Source organism: Leuciscus leuciscus (genome assembly GCF_965113295.1).
Source record: "Leuciscus leuciscus genome assembly, chromosome: 22".
Classification (NCBI taxonomy): Eukaryota; Metazoa; Chordata; class Actinopteri; order Cypriniformes; family Leuciscidae; genus Leuciscus; species Leuciscus leuciscus.
Window position 1 is genome coordinate 2,230,563 of NC_138746.1, and position 16,969 is coordinate 2,247,531.

General features: G+C 40.0%; 1 protein-coding gene across 8 annotated transcripts in view; it reads left to right on the top strand.

The window, feature by feature from the left end:
• Positions 1-16,969, top strand: part of lyst (lysosomal trafficking regulator) — a 112,303-nt gene that overhangs the window by 27,912 nt on the left and 67,422 nt on the right. For 7 of the 8 annotated variants that reach the window (XM_082153241.1, XM_082153238.1, XM_082153240.1 and 4 more), the window contains 6 exons: positions 2,429-2,615; positions 4,730-4,820; positions 5,339-7,430; positions 7,932-8,919; positions 10,832-10,993; positions 14,830-14,986. In XM_082153241.1, the coding sequence (XP_082009367.1) occupies positions 2,436-2,615; positions 4,730-4,820; positions 5,339-7,430; positions 7,932-8,919; positions 10,832-10,993; positions 14,830-14,986 (3,670 nt within the window). In that variant the 5' untranslated portion in view covers positions 2,429-2,435. The remainder of the gene's footprint in view (positions 1-2,428; positions 2,616-4,729; positions 4,821-5,338; positions 7,431-7,931; positions 8,920-10,831; positions 10,994-14,829; positions 14,987-16,969) is intronic. The other variant, XM_082153239.1, reaches the window with a different exon arrangement.

Below are 16,969 nucleotides of genomic sequence, written 5' to 3' on the forward strand. Positions count from 1 at the left end.
GAGGATGTGTTTTTTATTTTTTATTTATTTTTTATTAATATTAATACTTAGTATTATATAGCAATATACGATTAAAATCATAATAAATACTTTGCTTGTTTCATTAATGGATGAATCAGCGTTTTTTGAACGAATCTCTTGAATGAATGATTTAATAACAAATACATTTGTCACTTGTCGCCACCTAGTGGTGTAACAATGTAATCGATACAATTGTTATTTGAAGCTCCATGTTACTTTCAAAAGGTGCTTTTCTCTATTTTGATCGCTTCTGTAGACATCAGTGTTTATATCCAAACTATAATCTTTAAGTCTAGTTCCAATTCAAGTTCTTCTGTGATTAATAAGAATATTGTGTAGTTGAATATACTCTCTGGGTCCTTAATCTTTGGTGGGTGCTCCTAATTTTTTGCTGGTGCTCCTAACTTTTTGAAGTTGGGAGCACCAGTGCTACAAAGTAAAAAAGTTAATTTCGAGCCCTGCATAGAATGAAAAAAAAAAAAAAAAAGATACCGGTGTGAAATAATAGAAATATAGAAATTAAAGTTGAAGCTCCAATCTCTTTTAGAAAATACCCCCAAAAAGTCCATTGGTGCCTCAGTAGCCGCGTTTCCATTACCCTTCAAATTGCGCAAATTGAAATTGCGAATTGAAAATACGCCCAATGGAAACTCCCATTTATCGCAAAAAAATGTTTACGCTATTTCGCAAAACTGCAATGGAAACAGTTTTTGCGCATTTACAGGTCACCTGACGTAGATGACGCGGTGTGTTTGGACAGAATATGAGACAGAGTTCTTTATTAAATTCATAAAAAATCATATGTGCCGCTCACAAGTATAAGGGTCTTTCCTTGCCATTAATGCTTGGACAACACACATACTTCTCCTTCCATTAATAATAATGGCCAGTGCAGTGGCTGGGATATACGCAAACCTACCAACGTCCGTCGCCATGATTTTTTAAATGACTTATCGCAAGAGGAAAAAATGTAGTTTTAGTCGCGTAACATGGGTTAACGGAAAAGCCGTCATTTCGCAATAGTTTTTTGTCGACATTTAGAAAAAATCGCAAAAGTTATGCGCAAATCTGTAATGGAAACGCACCTAGTAACTACTTTGCTCAGAGAAGCTGTCAATCATGATGTCATACTCACGTTTTTATAGCATCAAATAACTAACTAAGACCAAACTTATTTAAAAAAAACCAATCACTTAAACTTATAAAACTACCTAAAATAACAGAAAACATCTTTGGAAAAAATTTATTTGAAGTGTAATTTGTTTGTTTAGTTTGCCTCACGTCCCATTAGACTACATGGAGTGGGCGGGGCTTATGAGCTATCCTGGGACCAGCCACCAGGGGGTGATCGAGACTTAGGGTTTATGAGCTATCCTGGGACCAGCCACCGGGGGGCGATCGAGACTCAGGGTTTATGAGCTATACTGGGACCAGCCACCGGGGGGCGATCGAGACTCAGGGCTTATGAGCTATACTGGGACCAGCCACCGGGGGGCGATCGAGACTCAGGGCTTATGAGCTATACTGGGACCAGCCACCGGGGGGCGATCGAGACTCAGGGTTTATGAGCTATCCTGGGACCAGCCACCGGGGGGCGATCGAGACTCAGGGCTTATGAGCTATACTGGGACCAGCCACCGGGGGGTGATCGAGACTCAGGGTTTATGAGCTATCCTGGGACCAGCCACCAGGGGGCGATCGAGACTCAGGGCTTATGAGCTATACTGGGACCAGCCACCGGGGGGCGATCGAGACTCAGGGTTTATGAGCTATACTGGGACCAGCCACCGGGGGCGATCGAGACTCAGGGTTTATGAGCTATCCTGGGACCAGCCACCGGGGGGCGATCGAGACTCAGGGCTTATGAGCTATCCTGGGACCAGCCACCGGGGGGTGATCGAGACTCAGGGTTTATGAGCTATACTGGGACCAGCCACCAGGGGGCGATCGAGACTCAGGGTTTATGAGCTATACTGGGACCAGCCACCGGGGAGCGATCGAGACTCAGGGTTTATGAGCTATACTGGGACCAGCCACCAGGGGGTGATCGAGACTCAGGGCATTTTTGAATGGTTACCTGCATTATTCAAAGGATTGAGCAAAACCTCCTAAGTCAGCATCTTAACTGCACTCCTGTTCAAAGGCTGTTGACAGACTGCAAAATTACGTGTAAATATGAAAAACAGTAGCAGATTTTCTTGTACCTAAAATGATTTTATGGAACATGAAACCACCTGAGCAGTTTCACTTGTTTTATTTATTGAGCAGTTTCACTTGTTTTATTTCTTGTTAATTTAGACAAAAAGAGAACTTTGTAATGTATCTGAAACTAAAGCCCTGAGATTGTTTGAGCGCCCTAGCAGGTGATTCACATGCATTCACGCTCTCGTTTTCTTTCCTCCATTAGCTCGGACATGAGTGGGGCCAGTAACACACTGGCTCGGGAGTTCCTCACGGATGTGCACCAGTTGTGTAGCGCCGTGGCCCAGCGGGCCGAGGACGAGGAGGAGAGTCACATGGTGGCTCTGGGAGAATATCTTGTGCGTGGACGTGGATTCCTGCTCCTCAGCACCTTGGACTCCGTCATTGACCAGGTCGGTTAGATAAACTTCATTTTAATATACAGTTGTCAACATTTGAAGTGGATCAAAAAAGTTCACCAAAGTTGTCCTAAGACAAAATTCATGTATAACTTTGATGAAAGGTTTTTGATCCACTTCAGTTGTTGACTATCGTATATTTTTAACCATACATTGAAGGTCAAAAGTTTGGTATAATTAAGATTTTTTTTTATGTTTTTGAAAGAAGTCTCTTCTGCTCACCAAGGCGGCATTTATTTGATAGAAAATTATTTCAATTTAAAGCAGCTGTTTTCTATGTGAATATATTGTATGATGTAATTTATTCCTGTGATCAAAAGCTGAATTTTCAGCATCATTTCTCCATTCTTCAGTGTCACATGATCCTTTTTCATGATTTGCTGCTCAGTTATTATCGATTATTATTGATGATCAACTATTAATAATGGTTCTAAGTTTAAAAGAACAGCATTTATTTGAAATAGAATCTTTTGTCATTGAAATGTACGTATTATTATAAGGAAGTGTCCGTTATTGAGGGAATTAATTCCTTTCCAATTGCTGGCGTTGTTCTGAAATAGCATGGCGATATGCGTCACAGTCATAACAGAGCTTGACATTAGACTATTGTGTTCATTCATGCTGTATTATTTTTTAAAAATCTATTTTATGGCCTGATTGCAGGCTTAATGAATGGGCCCTGCGAATGTATTCTCGCTGTTTCTTTCTTGGTCTTTACTTGCAGACATGAGGAAATGTACTGGAAAATCATTGCTTTAGAGCAGTGAAGCCCTAAGTGCAGACATCCATCTCTCTCTAGACACACTGCAAGCGAACAGCACATCGTGACTGCATAACTAGAAGACTCCTAGCAAGCAATGTTGTTTTTACATGCATGACATGCAGACAGCTTAGCTCATTGTAATGGGCAGTGTGTGAGTGTAGACTAGGGTTATTATAGTTAACTAAAACTAAAACCATAAAAAAACATTTCTGTTGAAATAAAATCAACTTTAACTGAAATAAAATATAAGAAAACCTTGACATATTTCAGCTAGTTGCCAATGCAACATTTCTAATTTTCATTTAGTTCAGCTTGATGGTCAAAAATAACTACAATTAAAACTGAAATAAAGATGATAAAAGACTGTTGTAATGACAAAGTCTCATCAAAACTACTAAAACTTAAACTAAAATTGAAATGGAAACAGAAAATATAAAAATAAAAATTAATTAAACAATATATATATATTACTAAAACCATAATAGCATTGAAATTATACTAAAATAACACTGACATTTCTTAACATAAATATTCTACTTATTAATTACCACAGGAAATAATTTCCACTCAGTTTACAATAAATGCAAAAATGCATTTACAATACAGGCAAACAGAGCTAGTTTTCTAGAGAAACGTGAAGCTTTTTTGTTTAAGCACTTGACATTTAAATGGTCTTTTCAAATGTTTTAAACTGATGCATGAGTCAAAATTAGTTCCTGTTAATCAGAAGTTTTGGCATTATGTCGAAGAAAATCATCTGTGTATTTGATCCCAATGTTTTTCCTCTCCTTCATTCTCTCTCTTTGAAGTGAGAGTTCTAATGAATCGTGTCTGGAGTGGTTCTTACTCACAAGACACGAGCCTTTTCTCTGAACTCGGCACTGATTAGCTATCACTCAACACAACATCAATCGCCTGTGTGTTTGCATAGTAGTGGCTCGAAATGGCTCCTCAGCCACTTTGCTAATTACCTCATGAGTTTTCTGCCAGATGCATGTTTACCTGGGGTCACACAGCACTGTGACAGGCAGCCCCTTGTATTTGCTTTTAATTCACACGTGTCAGAGTGCTTTCTCTTCTCCTTGTGAGGAATGCTTTCTTGCTGAGGGCGGAGCCAGTATTTAGAGACCTCATGTCCAACGAAGCCATTGGAAGGAAAACCTTCAGATACAGTTTTTATTGTCTGTAATTGTCCATCTTTTGCATAGCGCTGGAAACTAGCTTGCTAAGTGAGAAAGTGAGAAAAGTAATCCGCTTCTAGGTGGCCGTCAACACTAGGAGACTGTTTTTGATTGGATTTGCAGAGTGAAGAATCCAGAATTAACCTCTCAAACCTTTTACTCAGGAGTTGACCTGTCGGGAAGAGCTGCTTACACTCTTGTTGTCTCTGCTACCTCTGGTCTGGAAGATTCCCGTTCAGGAGGAGAAAGCCCCAGGTGAGAGTCACTATAATGCATCCTTTTAACAATCTTAATTTTGAGAATGTACTAGAGGTATACTGTAACCCACCTTGAACTTTGAATTAAATGATTAAGTGTTAATATTAAATGGCATCCTGGCATTGCATTCAGCTGGAAATCTGATATACTTCTACATGATATGTTTTATAAAGCATATGATGGCGGTGTTCTTGCGAGGACGCCATGAATTGTTAAGTAGCTGCCTGCATGAACAACAAGTGAAACCATGAGATGGCTTTAATTATGAAACAGTACAGTTAAAGGATGATGGAAAGGATAAGATTTTTCATTGAGCTTGAGACCGAAGGTATTTAGTGCAGGCATGCTAATCTTTTCTAGCAGCTGCTTTCCACATTGTTGAGTTATTAGTTCCCGTAATTGGGTTGTAAACAGACCCTCTGGAGGTCATCATGACTTGCTCTAATAAAACCTGGTTGTATAACTGGTTTAAACCTCTTCCTTTCCTTCTCTGCTTTTTTTTTTTTATATCTTAGATTTCACCCTGCCTTCATTACTTGAGGTGTTTCTATGCCAAGAGGGAAAGACCATCCCTCAAAAGGCGGGGCAAGATAGATGTGATGTGCAGAACTCTGGGAAGCGTTTATCTGGCTCCTGGAAGTCACGGCGTTCACGCAGAACTGCTCAGCGATACTCTGTAAAGGATGCACGCAAATCTCAGCTCTCCACGTCAGATTCTGAAGCCAACTCGGACGATAAAACCACAAACACTGGGAGCAAGCATCGCAGATTCCACAGTTCGGCCATTCGTGTAAGTTGCCAGCTTCACCAGTCCAACAATCCATCACAACCAGCACTGCAACATCCCACTCTCGAAGCCATGAGCACCATTGAGCCATCCCAACCTCACATGAGGCTATTTGGATCTCACACACTGGATCCTAACATGCTAACAGACCCGACAACTCTTTCCATCTTCAACCGAATGGAGAACTCGCCTTTTGACCTTTGCCATGTTCTGCTCTCCCTTCTGGAAAAGGTCTGCAAATTTGACATGACCATCAATCATAACCCAGGCTTGGCAGTCAGCGTCGTTCCCACGCTCACAGAGATACTCACAGAGTTTGGTGACTGCTGTTGTCCCGGTGGTGGAGGTGGGATCGATGAGCTAGCTGGAGGCTGGACTGAGGAGCCAATCGCACTTGTTCAAAGAATGCTTTTACGCACCATTCTGCACTTGTTGTTTGTAGATGTGGGTCAAAACGAGACACTGCCTGATAATCTGCGTCGAAGCTTGACTGACCTCCTCAGAGCAACATTAAAGATTCGTACCTGTTTAGAAAGGCAAGCTGACCCTTTCGCTCCAAGGCCAAAGAAGACTCTGCAAGAGATACAAGAAGATTTTTCCTTTTCAAGGTTTCGCCATCGGGCTTTGCTACTGCCAGAACTCTTGGAGGGTGTCCTACAACTTCTACTGGGTTGCTTGCAGTCCTCTGCTTCCAACCCTTTCTTTTTCAGTCAATCTCTTGAGTTAGTTCATGAATTTGTGCAACACCGTGGCTTGGAGCTCTTCGAGGCAACAGCTCTGCGCCTTGAGGCCTTAGCAGAAGCTCGAGATTCAGAAATCGGCAATGAGGCGTCAGAGCACCTGCGTTGTCTGATAGCCAATGTGCTTAAGATAATCAGTGCCGTGAAGAGAGCCAAGTCGGAGCAGCTACACCAGTCTGTTTGTGCACGCCGTCGACACCGGCGCTGCGAATACTCCCACTTTTTGCACCATCATCGTGACCTCTCAGGACTGCCAGTATCTGCTTTCAAGCAAGCAGCACGACTTAATCCCTTTGAAGAGGACTCTGAAGGTCATGACGGAGAAGTGCGTTACCCTGAACGCTGTTGTTGCCTTGCGGCTTGTGCCCACCAGTGTTTGCGTCTTTTTCAACGCCTTTCGCCCTCGGGTCCTGCCGTGTTGCAGGTGCTTGCAGGAGTTCAAGCTGTTGGCATCTGTTGCTGCATGGATCCAAGATCTGTAATCGGACCCATGCTCCAAGCATTTCAGGCGCCAGGACTGCGGAGCTACCAATCCCACGTTTTGAGTGTCCTTAGTAGACTTGTCTTAGAACAGCTTGGAGGTGGTCAGCCCTCTGAAAAGGCCAAGCTTGCCTCCTGCAACATCTGCACTTTGGATAGCAGCCAGTTACCTGGGCTAGATGAGACTCTACAAGGCTACGGACCTAAGAAGGAATTGAACTTATCCACATCCACATCCCCATCTCCATCTTATCGTTTCCAAGGTATCCTGCCCAGTGGAGGAGCTGAAGATATGCTATGGAAGTGGGATGCTTTAGAGGCCTATCAGGAGCTTGTGTTTGGGGAGGACCGGCATTTGAGTCAACAGATTGCCAGTCATGTATGCCAGCTGACTTTGCGAGGCAATGCAGTTGTGCAGTGGCAACTCTACACTCATATATTTAACCCTGTGCTACAGCGGGGTGTGGAACTGAGCCATCATGCCCAGCAACTTGGTGTGACAACTACTTGTAGCCAGGTTTGCAGCTACCATAGCCATTGCCTGCCGGTTGAGGTACTGCTGGTTTATCTTCAGACTCTGCCTGCTCTGCTCAAGTCAAGGTATGGTTGTATTTCCTCTATTTCTGTTTCTGATTATTATTCACGGTTCTTTAAATCAGCCTGTAAAGTCCCCCTGTGGTGAAAATCAAGTTTTTACTGTTGTTTATATGTGTTTTGAATATGATTTAAGACAAACCATGTGTAAATTCACAAGTCGACAGCATTGCTGAGTATTTTCTCCTTAAAACTGCAGTGAACCAAAAACAGTCGCAAAAACACGGTTTGAAATCACTGGTGTTTCTGACGTCACAAACTACCTTGTAACCAATCAGATCAATGAATCAACAGATCAATAGTAAATGAGGCAAGGGTGTCGAGTTACATTCAAGATATTTTAAGGCATGAAGATTTTTTTTTTCAAGGAAAAAACATTTCAATATGTAATTTTTGGTGATCAAAGATGAGTTTTAGGGGATAAAATTATTAACTACCGGGGGATTTTAAAATAAACTGTGATTCCAAATGTGAATTTATAACTTCTGGTGTTTTGTTCCAACTCAGCCGGGTGGTACGCGACCTGTTCCTGAGTTGTAACGGGCTGAACCAGGTCACAGAGTTGATCTACTTGGACTGCACTCGTCCGTGGGTGCTAAAAGTGTTCGAGACGCTTATCTTGAAAGCGTGGCACCATCACACAGAATCTGCCGTGCATGAGCTAGAAAGAGCCGAAGCTCAGGAGAGGGAAGCCGTCCTTGGACTGTTCGAGGAACTGAGTTCACGTGGGGCTGGTGACGTTCCCCAGAGCCTCACGAAGTTTTACGAAGGCTTGAAAGAGGCTTGCCCTCACCCAAAGGGCAAAAGTGGAACAAGTGCAGTAGGACATAACCGGGGCGAGGCACATTTGAACACGATCAACCTTTTTCTGTGCGTCGCCTTCCTATGCGTGAGCAAGGAGCCGGACTCCGACAGAGACTCTGCAAATGAGTCTGAAGACACTTCCGGATATGATAGTACAGCTAGTGAACCATTGGGTGGGCGCCTGCCTTGCCTTTCCCCAGACAATGTGGCTCTTCCCTCTAAAGAGCAGGTACGGAGGGCTGCCGATGTTTGGTCAGTTTGCCGTTGGGTGTACATGGCCAGTCCAGTGTTTCAGAGGCAGTTCTTCAGACTGGGAGGACTAGATGTCTGTTCACGTCTAATGACGATGGTCATCCAGAAACTCACATCTAAAAACAAAGACTGCAAACTTAAGAAAAAGAGGGAGACTAAAGGCAAAAGCAGTCCACCTCATGTAGACTCTCCCACTCAAGCTCTTACAGGGCAGTTTGACAATATACCGACAACTGCAGGGACAGCGGAAACTCAACAGCATGAACTAAGTGACACTCTCAGCCCTTCTCAGGTCGAAAGCAAGTTAAGTGACCCAACGCACAGGCTTGAAGAGGAATGGCCGCTCCAGAGTATCCGACTGCTGGAAGCTCTTTTGGCTATTTGCCTCCACAGTGCCAATTCAGCCCTACAGAGACTTGAACCAGACCTTTCCTTTCAGGTACAGTTGACATGGATACTAGCTCTGTTTCAAACCCTAGTGAGCTGAATAATAAGAGGATGTTCACACATTCGAACATAAGATTGAGTCGAGACTCAACAGTTGATTTCCGAAGTGTGAAATCAGCTAAGTGTGATATGCTGTAAAGCTAAAAACTTAATACCCTAAAGCCCAAAGTATACTTCAGCTTTTATGTGAATGCCTAGTGTATTCGTACAGCTGAATGCACAGCCTTTCAGTGTATACTACATTTGATAGTGAGCACAAACACTTACTGTAACACATGCGCTTTGGAAAGTTTCATTCTTGTCCAGTGTCTGCGCTATTTCTCTCCAGAAGTTATCACCGGTAAAAAAAATTCTTGTTTACGTTAGACTTAATAAAAATTCTGTCATAATCTCTAATTACCTGTCATTTAAACTTTAATGCTGAAAAGCTTTTGTTTTATGCGCATACTATGCTGCTGATGATGATGATATCTGTTGCGCACTGTATCTATTGTAAACTTTTAGGCTTAATAAGCATACATATGTATACAAGTCAAGTCAGCTTTATTTATATAGCATTTTTTACAATATAGATTGTTTTAAAGCAGCTTTACAGAGATAACAGGAAAATAATGCAACAAAGTTTATGATGTACAGTAGATCTAGAAGAAAATAGCGTCAAAGTCCAGCTTAAAGGAACACGCCGACCTTTTGGGACTTTAGCTCATTCCCCGTATCCCCCAGAGTTAGATAAGTCCATACATACCCTTCTCATCTCCGTGCGTGCCGTAACTCTGTCTGACGCACCCACTGCTAGCCTAGCTTAGCACAAAGACTGGAGGTAAACAGCTCCAGCTAGCATACTGCTCCCAATAAGTGACAAAATAACACCAACATTTTCCTATTTACATGTTGTGATTTGTATAGTCACAGCGTGTACAAAATCACTCCGCCCAAGTAGCAGTGCTTCGCCTTCTGAAAATATAGTTCCCAGTATGTATACGGTTAGAAGATGGCTGTGTCTCATGTTACCTTGTTATTTGTACAAATCACAACATGTAAACAGGATAATGTTCGCGTTATTTTGTCACTTATTGAGAGCAGTATGCTAGCTGGAGCCGTTTACCTCCAGTCTTTGTGCTAAGCTAGGCTAGCGGTGGGTGCGTCAGACAGAGTTACGGCACGCACGGAGATGAGAAGGGTATGTATGGACTTATCTAACTCTGGGGGATACGGTGAATAAGCTAAAGTCACAAAAGTCGGTGTGTTCCTTTAAGTAAGTTCAGTGATGGTTAATTTTTTTGGTAAAAAAGTTATTTAGTTAATATATATATACTGTATATAGCTGCTCTGGAGAAAACAGTGATGTCATCGTCCAGCTGATCAGATCAATAATATTGTTGAATATTAAATGTCCCCTACTAAGCAAGCCAAAAGCCAAAGGCAACAGTGGCAAGGAACCAAAAATCCATCACTGACAGAATGGAGAAAAAACCCTTGGGAGAAACCAGGCTCAGTCGCTCCGTTCTCCTCTGGCCAACGAGCAAACAGTGTATGATTATGACTCAGGCAACATTACAGGTCAAGTCAGATTGGATCAGAACATTCAGAATATTTATCCAGTTCCGTCTGGTTGAAGATCGGAGTCATCACGCAGATATGCACAAAATAGCAAAAGCAGAATAGATAGATTTATTAGACATCATAATTTTTCTTTTCACTGAGCTCATTTCACTGTGATTACCTTCTTTATACGGGTGTATAAATGTGATGTTGCATCAGGAGTGTGTCTTAATTCCTTAAAATACAGGGACTGTCTATGTATGCAAACTAGGTTTTGGAACAGAGCTATTTATTGACATTTTGAAGCGAGTGACAACGTCTTATTCTCTATGAGTGTAATTTTTCCACGCTCTTTCTCACAGCTGCAGTCTGTGGACGAGACCCTGTGTGAGGTCAGGGATCAGCTCTCTCGATCTGGAGTCGTGAACTCTGAACTGGCAGTTCCTCTGTTTGATTCCTTACTACGTGTGGCTCTGGCTGAGATGTTCTGCAGTCCAGATGTCATCGAGGAGAAACCTGACAAGGTAATTTGGTTGCTTGTTTAATAAATCTGTGTTGTCCCTGTCAGAGGTATGCTTGGTGAAGGGCACATGTGTTCCCGTGCTTTACAGGTTTGAGTCTGGCTTTCATCACATTGCATTTAACACATCACAAAGTTGCATATAGTTTCTTTTTTGCATGACATGTGGACTCAATAATTCCTTATCTTGAGGAAAATAAGCAAGCTGGCATTCAGTACAGTCTATATGTTTTATTTAGAATATATACAAATGTAATTTACGTCTTTGAGTTTGTCAAGAGATTTAAAGCGTTGTTATTAAAGAGTGTGCATGTAAGGTTTCAGGAAACAGTCGTGACTAGCTAGTTGATTTCTTCCATGATTCATCGTACTATGGTAGTTAAGCAACGAGTTACGTCGTTATACAGGAAACGCACCCCTGAATACCACTCTAATACTTAAAACTATGTTTATTTAATTTGTATTTTCGTTCTGCTGTTGTTATTTGTCTGTTTTGTTTGTAATTAGTTTCTTTGTTCTTATTGTATTGCTGACTGTTTGCTTGTTTTATGTAATCGTTTTAAAGACTTTGATCATATCGCCCACCAATAAAAAAAATAAAATAAAAAAAGTGATTTCAATATTGACCAAAAATAATCGTGATTATTATGATTTTTGCCATGATCGAGCAGCCCTAGTATGTTGCAAATAATGCTCTACTGAGACATTCACATAGTTAAAATTAAATAAGCACTTTCCTATCATTAGGATCCTTTGGAAGGGAATGTTATTTTTTAGGGCCCTATCTTACACCCGGTGCAATGCAGCGCTAAGCGCGGTGCAAGTGTTTTTTGCTAGTTTCAGTCCGACGCAGTTATCATTTTCACGTCCTGCGCCACAGTGTTTAAATAGCAAATGCATTTTCGCCCATGGGCTGCTGTTCTGAAAACGAGGAGTGTTCTGGCGCATTGTTGGCGCATTGCTATTTTGAGGAGCTGAAATAGACTGAGCCATTGACCAACTGAAACCTGGTATAAAGTCAATGGCGCAATATTTTTTTTTGGTTATTTAAAGAGCGCGTTAGTAATGTGCGCCTGTAGGCAGGTCCACAACACGCGTACACTCTGCTTATTACACACACAGGGACGCACAGCAGCACACAAACATGCCAAATATTTTAAATAAAAGGATTACAATGTAAAAGATTATAATTGTGTACATAAAGATATGGTGGAATCCGGCTTGTCCCGTAGATGATCTGCTTGCGCACTTTTACCTCGCGCACGAGCAGATCCGTTTGCGCTCTGGAGACGCGTTCGGTCTTTCCACTATCAAATTCCGTCATGTAAATAGCGAATCTGCCATGGCACGAGCGCAACTGGCATTTAAAGGGAATGGGAGATGAGACTCTGATTGGTTTAATGCACGTAACTCCAAAACACAACCATTACTCATTAAGAGAATAGGAACAACCCTTTTAGACCATGCACCCGACCATTTTTCCCATCGTTAAACTAGCAAAAGTGGATTCGGACGCCCTAAGTGAACTTGTGCCCTGCGCTTTAGACCATGCGCTTAGATTGATAAATTAGGGCCTGAAATCGCTCATCTCGGTCTTTCGTCACACTATTATGCCATAATGTGATAAAATCCATAAGGATTCGTCTTTCGGAGCTTGATTACAATAAAAGCTATATTTGGACTAAAGAGAAAGTTTTGAGTTCTGAAACTTACAGGATATTTTTATTGTACAATGACCTCTAACATGTCAAACTAGATTTCTCAATTCATGACGCCTTTAAGTTATTTTTATTTGTACGTCTTTAAAAACGTCTACAAAGTCTTCAAAGACTTCTTCTACAATCTTTTGCAAGATTTATATAATTGTCCTCTCAGTAAATCCTCTCTATTGCAACCTTAAAAAGATTGAGGGTTTTTCGTCGGATCATTCTCGTCTGTAGTGGAACACATCACCGAGTAATTCTCAAATAAAACTATCATTTGGACTTAAGTAAGATTTGTTTTGGCACTCATGTTACTTCAATAAGTAAATCTGCTTTATGAAATAAAATGTGACCCCTGGCCAAATATAAACGGATAATGAGGCTGTTTGTGTGATTGAGCAGCGTGGGGTGCATGGAGGATATATTTTATGTGGAAACCGTCAGCTGATGTGGTCCTGTGACCAAAATAATATTTTCTTTTGTTTTAGTTTTTTTACCAGCTTTCTGAAATCACTAACTTTGTCTCTCTAACAAAGACACCAGAAGCAATGTTATAAGGATTGTTTACTTTATTTCTTTATTCTGGAAAGGGCTCGTTTTCTTGAAGGTAAGAGTTTGCCGGATTTGCTTTAATCTGTTTCACTGCTGTATTTTAACTTCTGATATTTGAAGTTGCACTGTGGGGAAATGAAAGCACTGACATTTAGAAGTGGGTACCGTGTGTGTTTGTGTAAGAGAGAGTGATTGTGGCCTTTTCTTACCGACTTTGATGCTTGAACACCAAGTACTTTATTTTTTACCTACCAGATAGTGTCCTTCTAATTGCCTAAAGTTACCAAATGTTAAAGTTTTAAAACAAACTGCAGTGGTTTGAGGTATTATGATGACACGTACATGCTAGGTATCATTGTGATTCAGTGTTTTGAACAGATTTGCGTACAGTGTTTCACAACTTCTACAAAGTTTGTACAATATATATATATATAAAAAGACTCGTTCTTCAGTCAAAAATCGTCTTCAGTTTTTGTGTCATGTACTTTACACAGTGCTTCAGAAAAACCATAATGAAAGTGCTGATGAAGAGACTCGGCAAAGGTTTTGAATGTCCACACAAAACAATTACCTGATAATGTCACATATATTTGGTTAACTACTGTAGTTGGTTCCTATATTTGGCGTAAAATATGTATTTTTGTAATAATCATATTAATAAAATGTTAGTAATTATTACATATTGAATTTATTTTTTAAATATTTTATTATATAATCATGTTTAATCTGTTTAATTTTAATTGTTCCTTAATTAATTTATATTTATACTATTTTATATTATTATCCATCCCTCCATTTTATTATATATACTATATATTAAGAATTAACATGTTTAATTATAAGTTAATTAATTGTTTCATCTATTTTATTATTATTATTTCTTATTTTCTATTGTGCTCGCTTCTAAAATAAAAGTTTGTTTATATAATGTGTATATATATTATTACATTTATTGATATATATATATATATATATATATATATATATATATATATACATACATACATATACATGTTTGTGTATGTGTATATGTATATGTATACACACACACACACACATATTACATATTAATAAACACATAATATAAATAAAATAATTATATAAACAAACTTTTATTTTTGAAACGATTAATCGATTTGACAGCACTAATAATTATGCTTCCCTCCATCTAGTAGTTACTGTTATAATAATAATAAAGTAAACATTTTAATAATCATATTGACAATGTTATATTGGTAACAATTTACAATAAGGTTTCATTAGTTAACTTTAGTCAACATGAACTAAGAATGAACTATACTTCTACAGCATTTATTAATCTTAATTAATGTTTATTTCAACATTTACTAATAACATTATTAGAATCAAAAGTTGTATTTGTTAACATCAGTTAATGCACTGTGAACAAACAACGAACAGCTGGAGTTAACTAACATTAACAAAGATGAATAAATACTGTAACAAATGTATTGCTTCATGTTGATGAGACCGTATTGTAAAGTGTTACCATTAATATTTTAGAATAATGTTGAATCTATTTTAGTTATTTCTTAATTATATGATAATCCATCTGTCTCTCACTCAGAAGCCTCCGGTCAGCGGTGAGCCGGCTCCTCCCCCAGGAGATCTCTCTGAAGAGGTGGATGAAGCTCAGGTGAGCAGCGCTGCACCCTTGGGTGAAGAGGAAGGCTATGACGCAGACAGTGAGAGTAACCCCGAGGACTCCACCCGTCAGGAGGAAGGTGCTAACTTCTGAACTTCATCTAACTTCTTACTTACATGAGAGTCTTACATGCATTGTGCTGCTCATCTGTGTCAAACTGACAAGATGTCACTTGTATTTGACTGTCAAATGTAAATGAGCTTGAGAGGAGTGTATGTACATATTATCCAGAGCCAAAAGTATCGTGCATGTGTAGTTTTGTAGGCTTTAAGGCTCATTATATACCTAAAGTGAACGTGAAAAATAATTAGCATTGCAGTTAGCAAGGCTGACTGATAGCGTATTTGACTGTCAAATGTAAATGAGCTTGAGAGGAGTGTATGCATAGATATCATATATAAACGCTAGATGTCTTATGGCGCTGTCACTTCCGGCATCACCGTTCGGCCATCTTGTCACAGTGAAGCTGTGAATTAAGGTGAGTGATCAGCATGCACACAAATCCTCTTATCTCGCTGAAATCTTGACGGATTTACAAACGGTCTGGTTTCTTACAAACGTTATTAACGTGGCTATAATTCCGAATGCTTGAACATGTATGTTATAATTATTCATATGTATGCAGTGTATGTATGCAGTGTCATAACTACATCTCTGACGTTTATAACAAACCAAACCGTTTGAAAAATCGGTAGAAAATTGAGCAAGTTATGGTTATTTAAAAGTACATGCACCATTAAACGAGTGAGCGAGCACCCTGTGGTAAGATGGCCGCCACGTGCGGACGTCGACCTCCATTGGCCAGCAGCGCGCACGAGACATCTAGCCTTTATATATGATATCTATGAGTGTATGTACGTATTATCAAGAGCCAAAAGTATCGTACATGTGTAGTTTTGTAGGCTTTAAGGTTCATTATGACCTAAAATGAACGTGAAAATAATTAGCATTGTGGTTAGCAAGTCCATAGTCACTGAAAGCAGGAGGAATTTGTTTGCGGATGACCTGGAATGCATTAGCCGGTTTGTGCCGGTTAGCATCAGGTAGGCTGAGTGAACGTCTGGCTGAGTGGTGTGTGATCCGGTTCTCCAGTCACATGTGGTGGTGTTGGCTCTCTCCACTGAGAATGGGGTCATTGTTTCCTCCGTCTATGATGTAAGTCTGTCGCGTTGAGCTGTGTCTTGTGACTGCAGCTTTTGAGCGATCAGGCATGATTCTGTAAGTTCACTCACCTTCCCTTCAGGGCCTGTAGTTGATATGATTTCTAAAGAAGGGAATTGAAGGCGAAGCTTGAAATGTGTGTTTGTTGTCAGACTGATCATGACGACTGTGAAAAAGTGGAAGTCAACTGAATGTGGTTTTGGTCGTTGAGTTTGGTTTCAGCTTCCTTTAAATATTTTCTATTACGGAAGACCTCTTTTAGACATCTATCTATCTATCTATCTTTCTATCTATCCACCGTCGTTTTATGTCTATCTAGCTCTCTCTCTCTCTTTCTCTCTCTCTTTCTCTATCGTTCTTGCGTTCTATCTAATAACTATCTATCTATCCGCCGTCGTTTTATCTATCTGTCTATCTATCTCTCTCTCTTTCTCTCTCTCTTTCTCTATCGTTCTTGCGTTCTATCTAATAACTATCTATCTATCTATCTATCTATCTATCTATCTATCTATCTATCTATCTATCTATCTATCTATCTATCTATCTATCTATCTATCTATCTATCTATCTATCTATCTATCTATCTATCTATCTATCTATCCATCCATTCATTCATCCATCTATCTATCTATCTATCCACTGCTGTCGTTTTATATCTCTCTCTCTCTCTCTCTCGTTCTTGCGTTCTATCTAATCTCTCTAACTATCTATCTATCCACCATCGTTTTATCTATCCATTCTTCCATCCATTCATCCATCCATCCACTGCTGTCGTTCTCTCTCTCTCTCTCTCTCTCTCTCTCTATCGTTCTTGCGTTCTATCTAATCTCTAACTATATCTATCTATCACCGTTGTTTTATCTATCTATCTATCTATCTATCTATCTATCTATCTATCTAT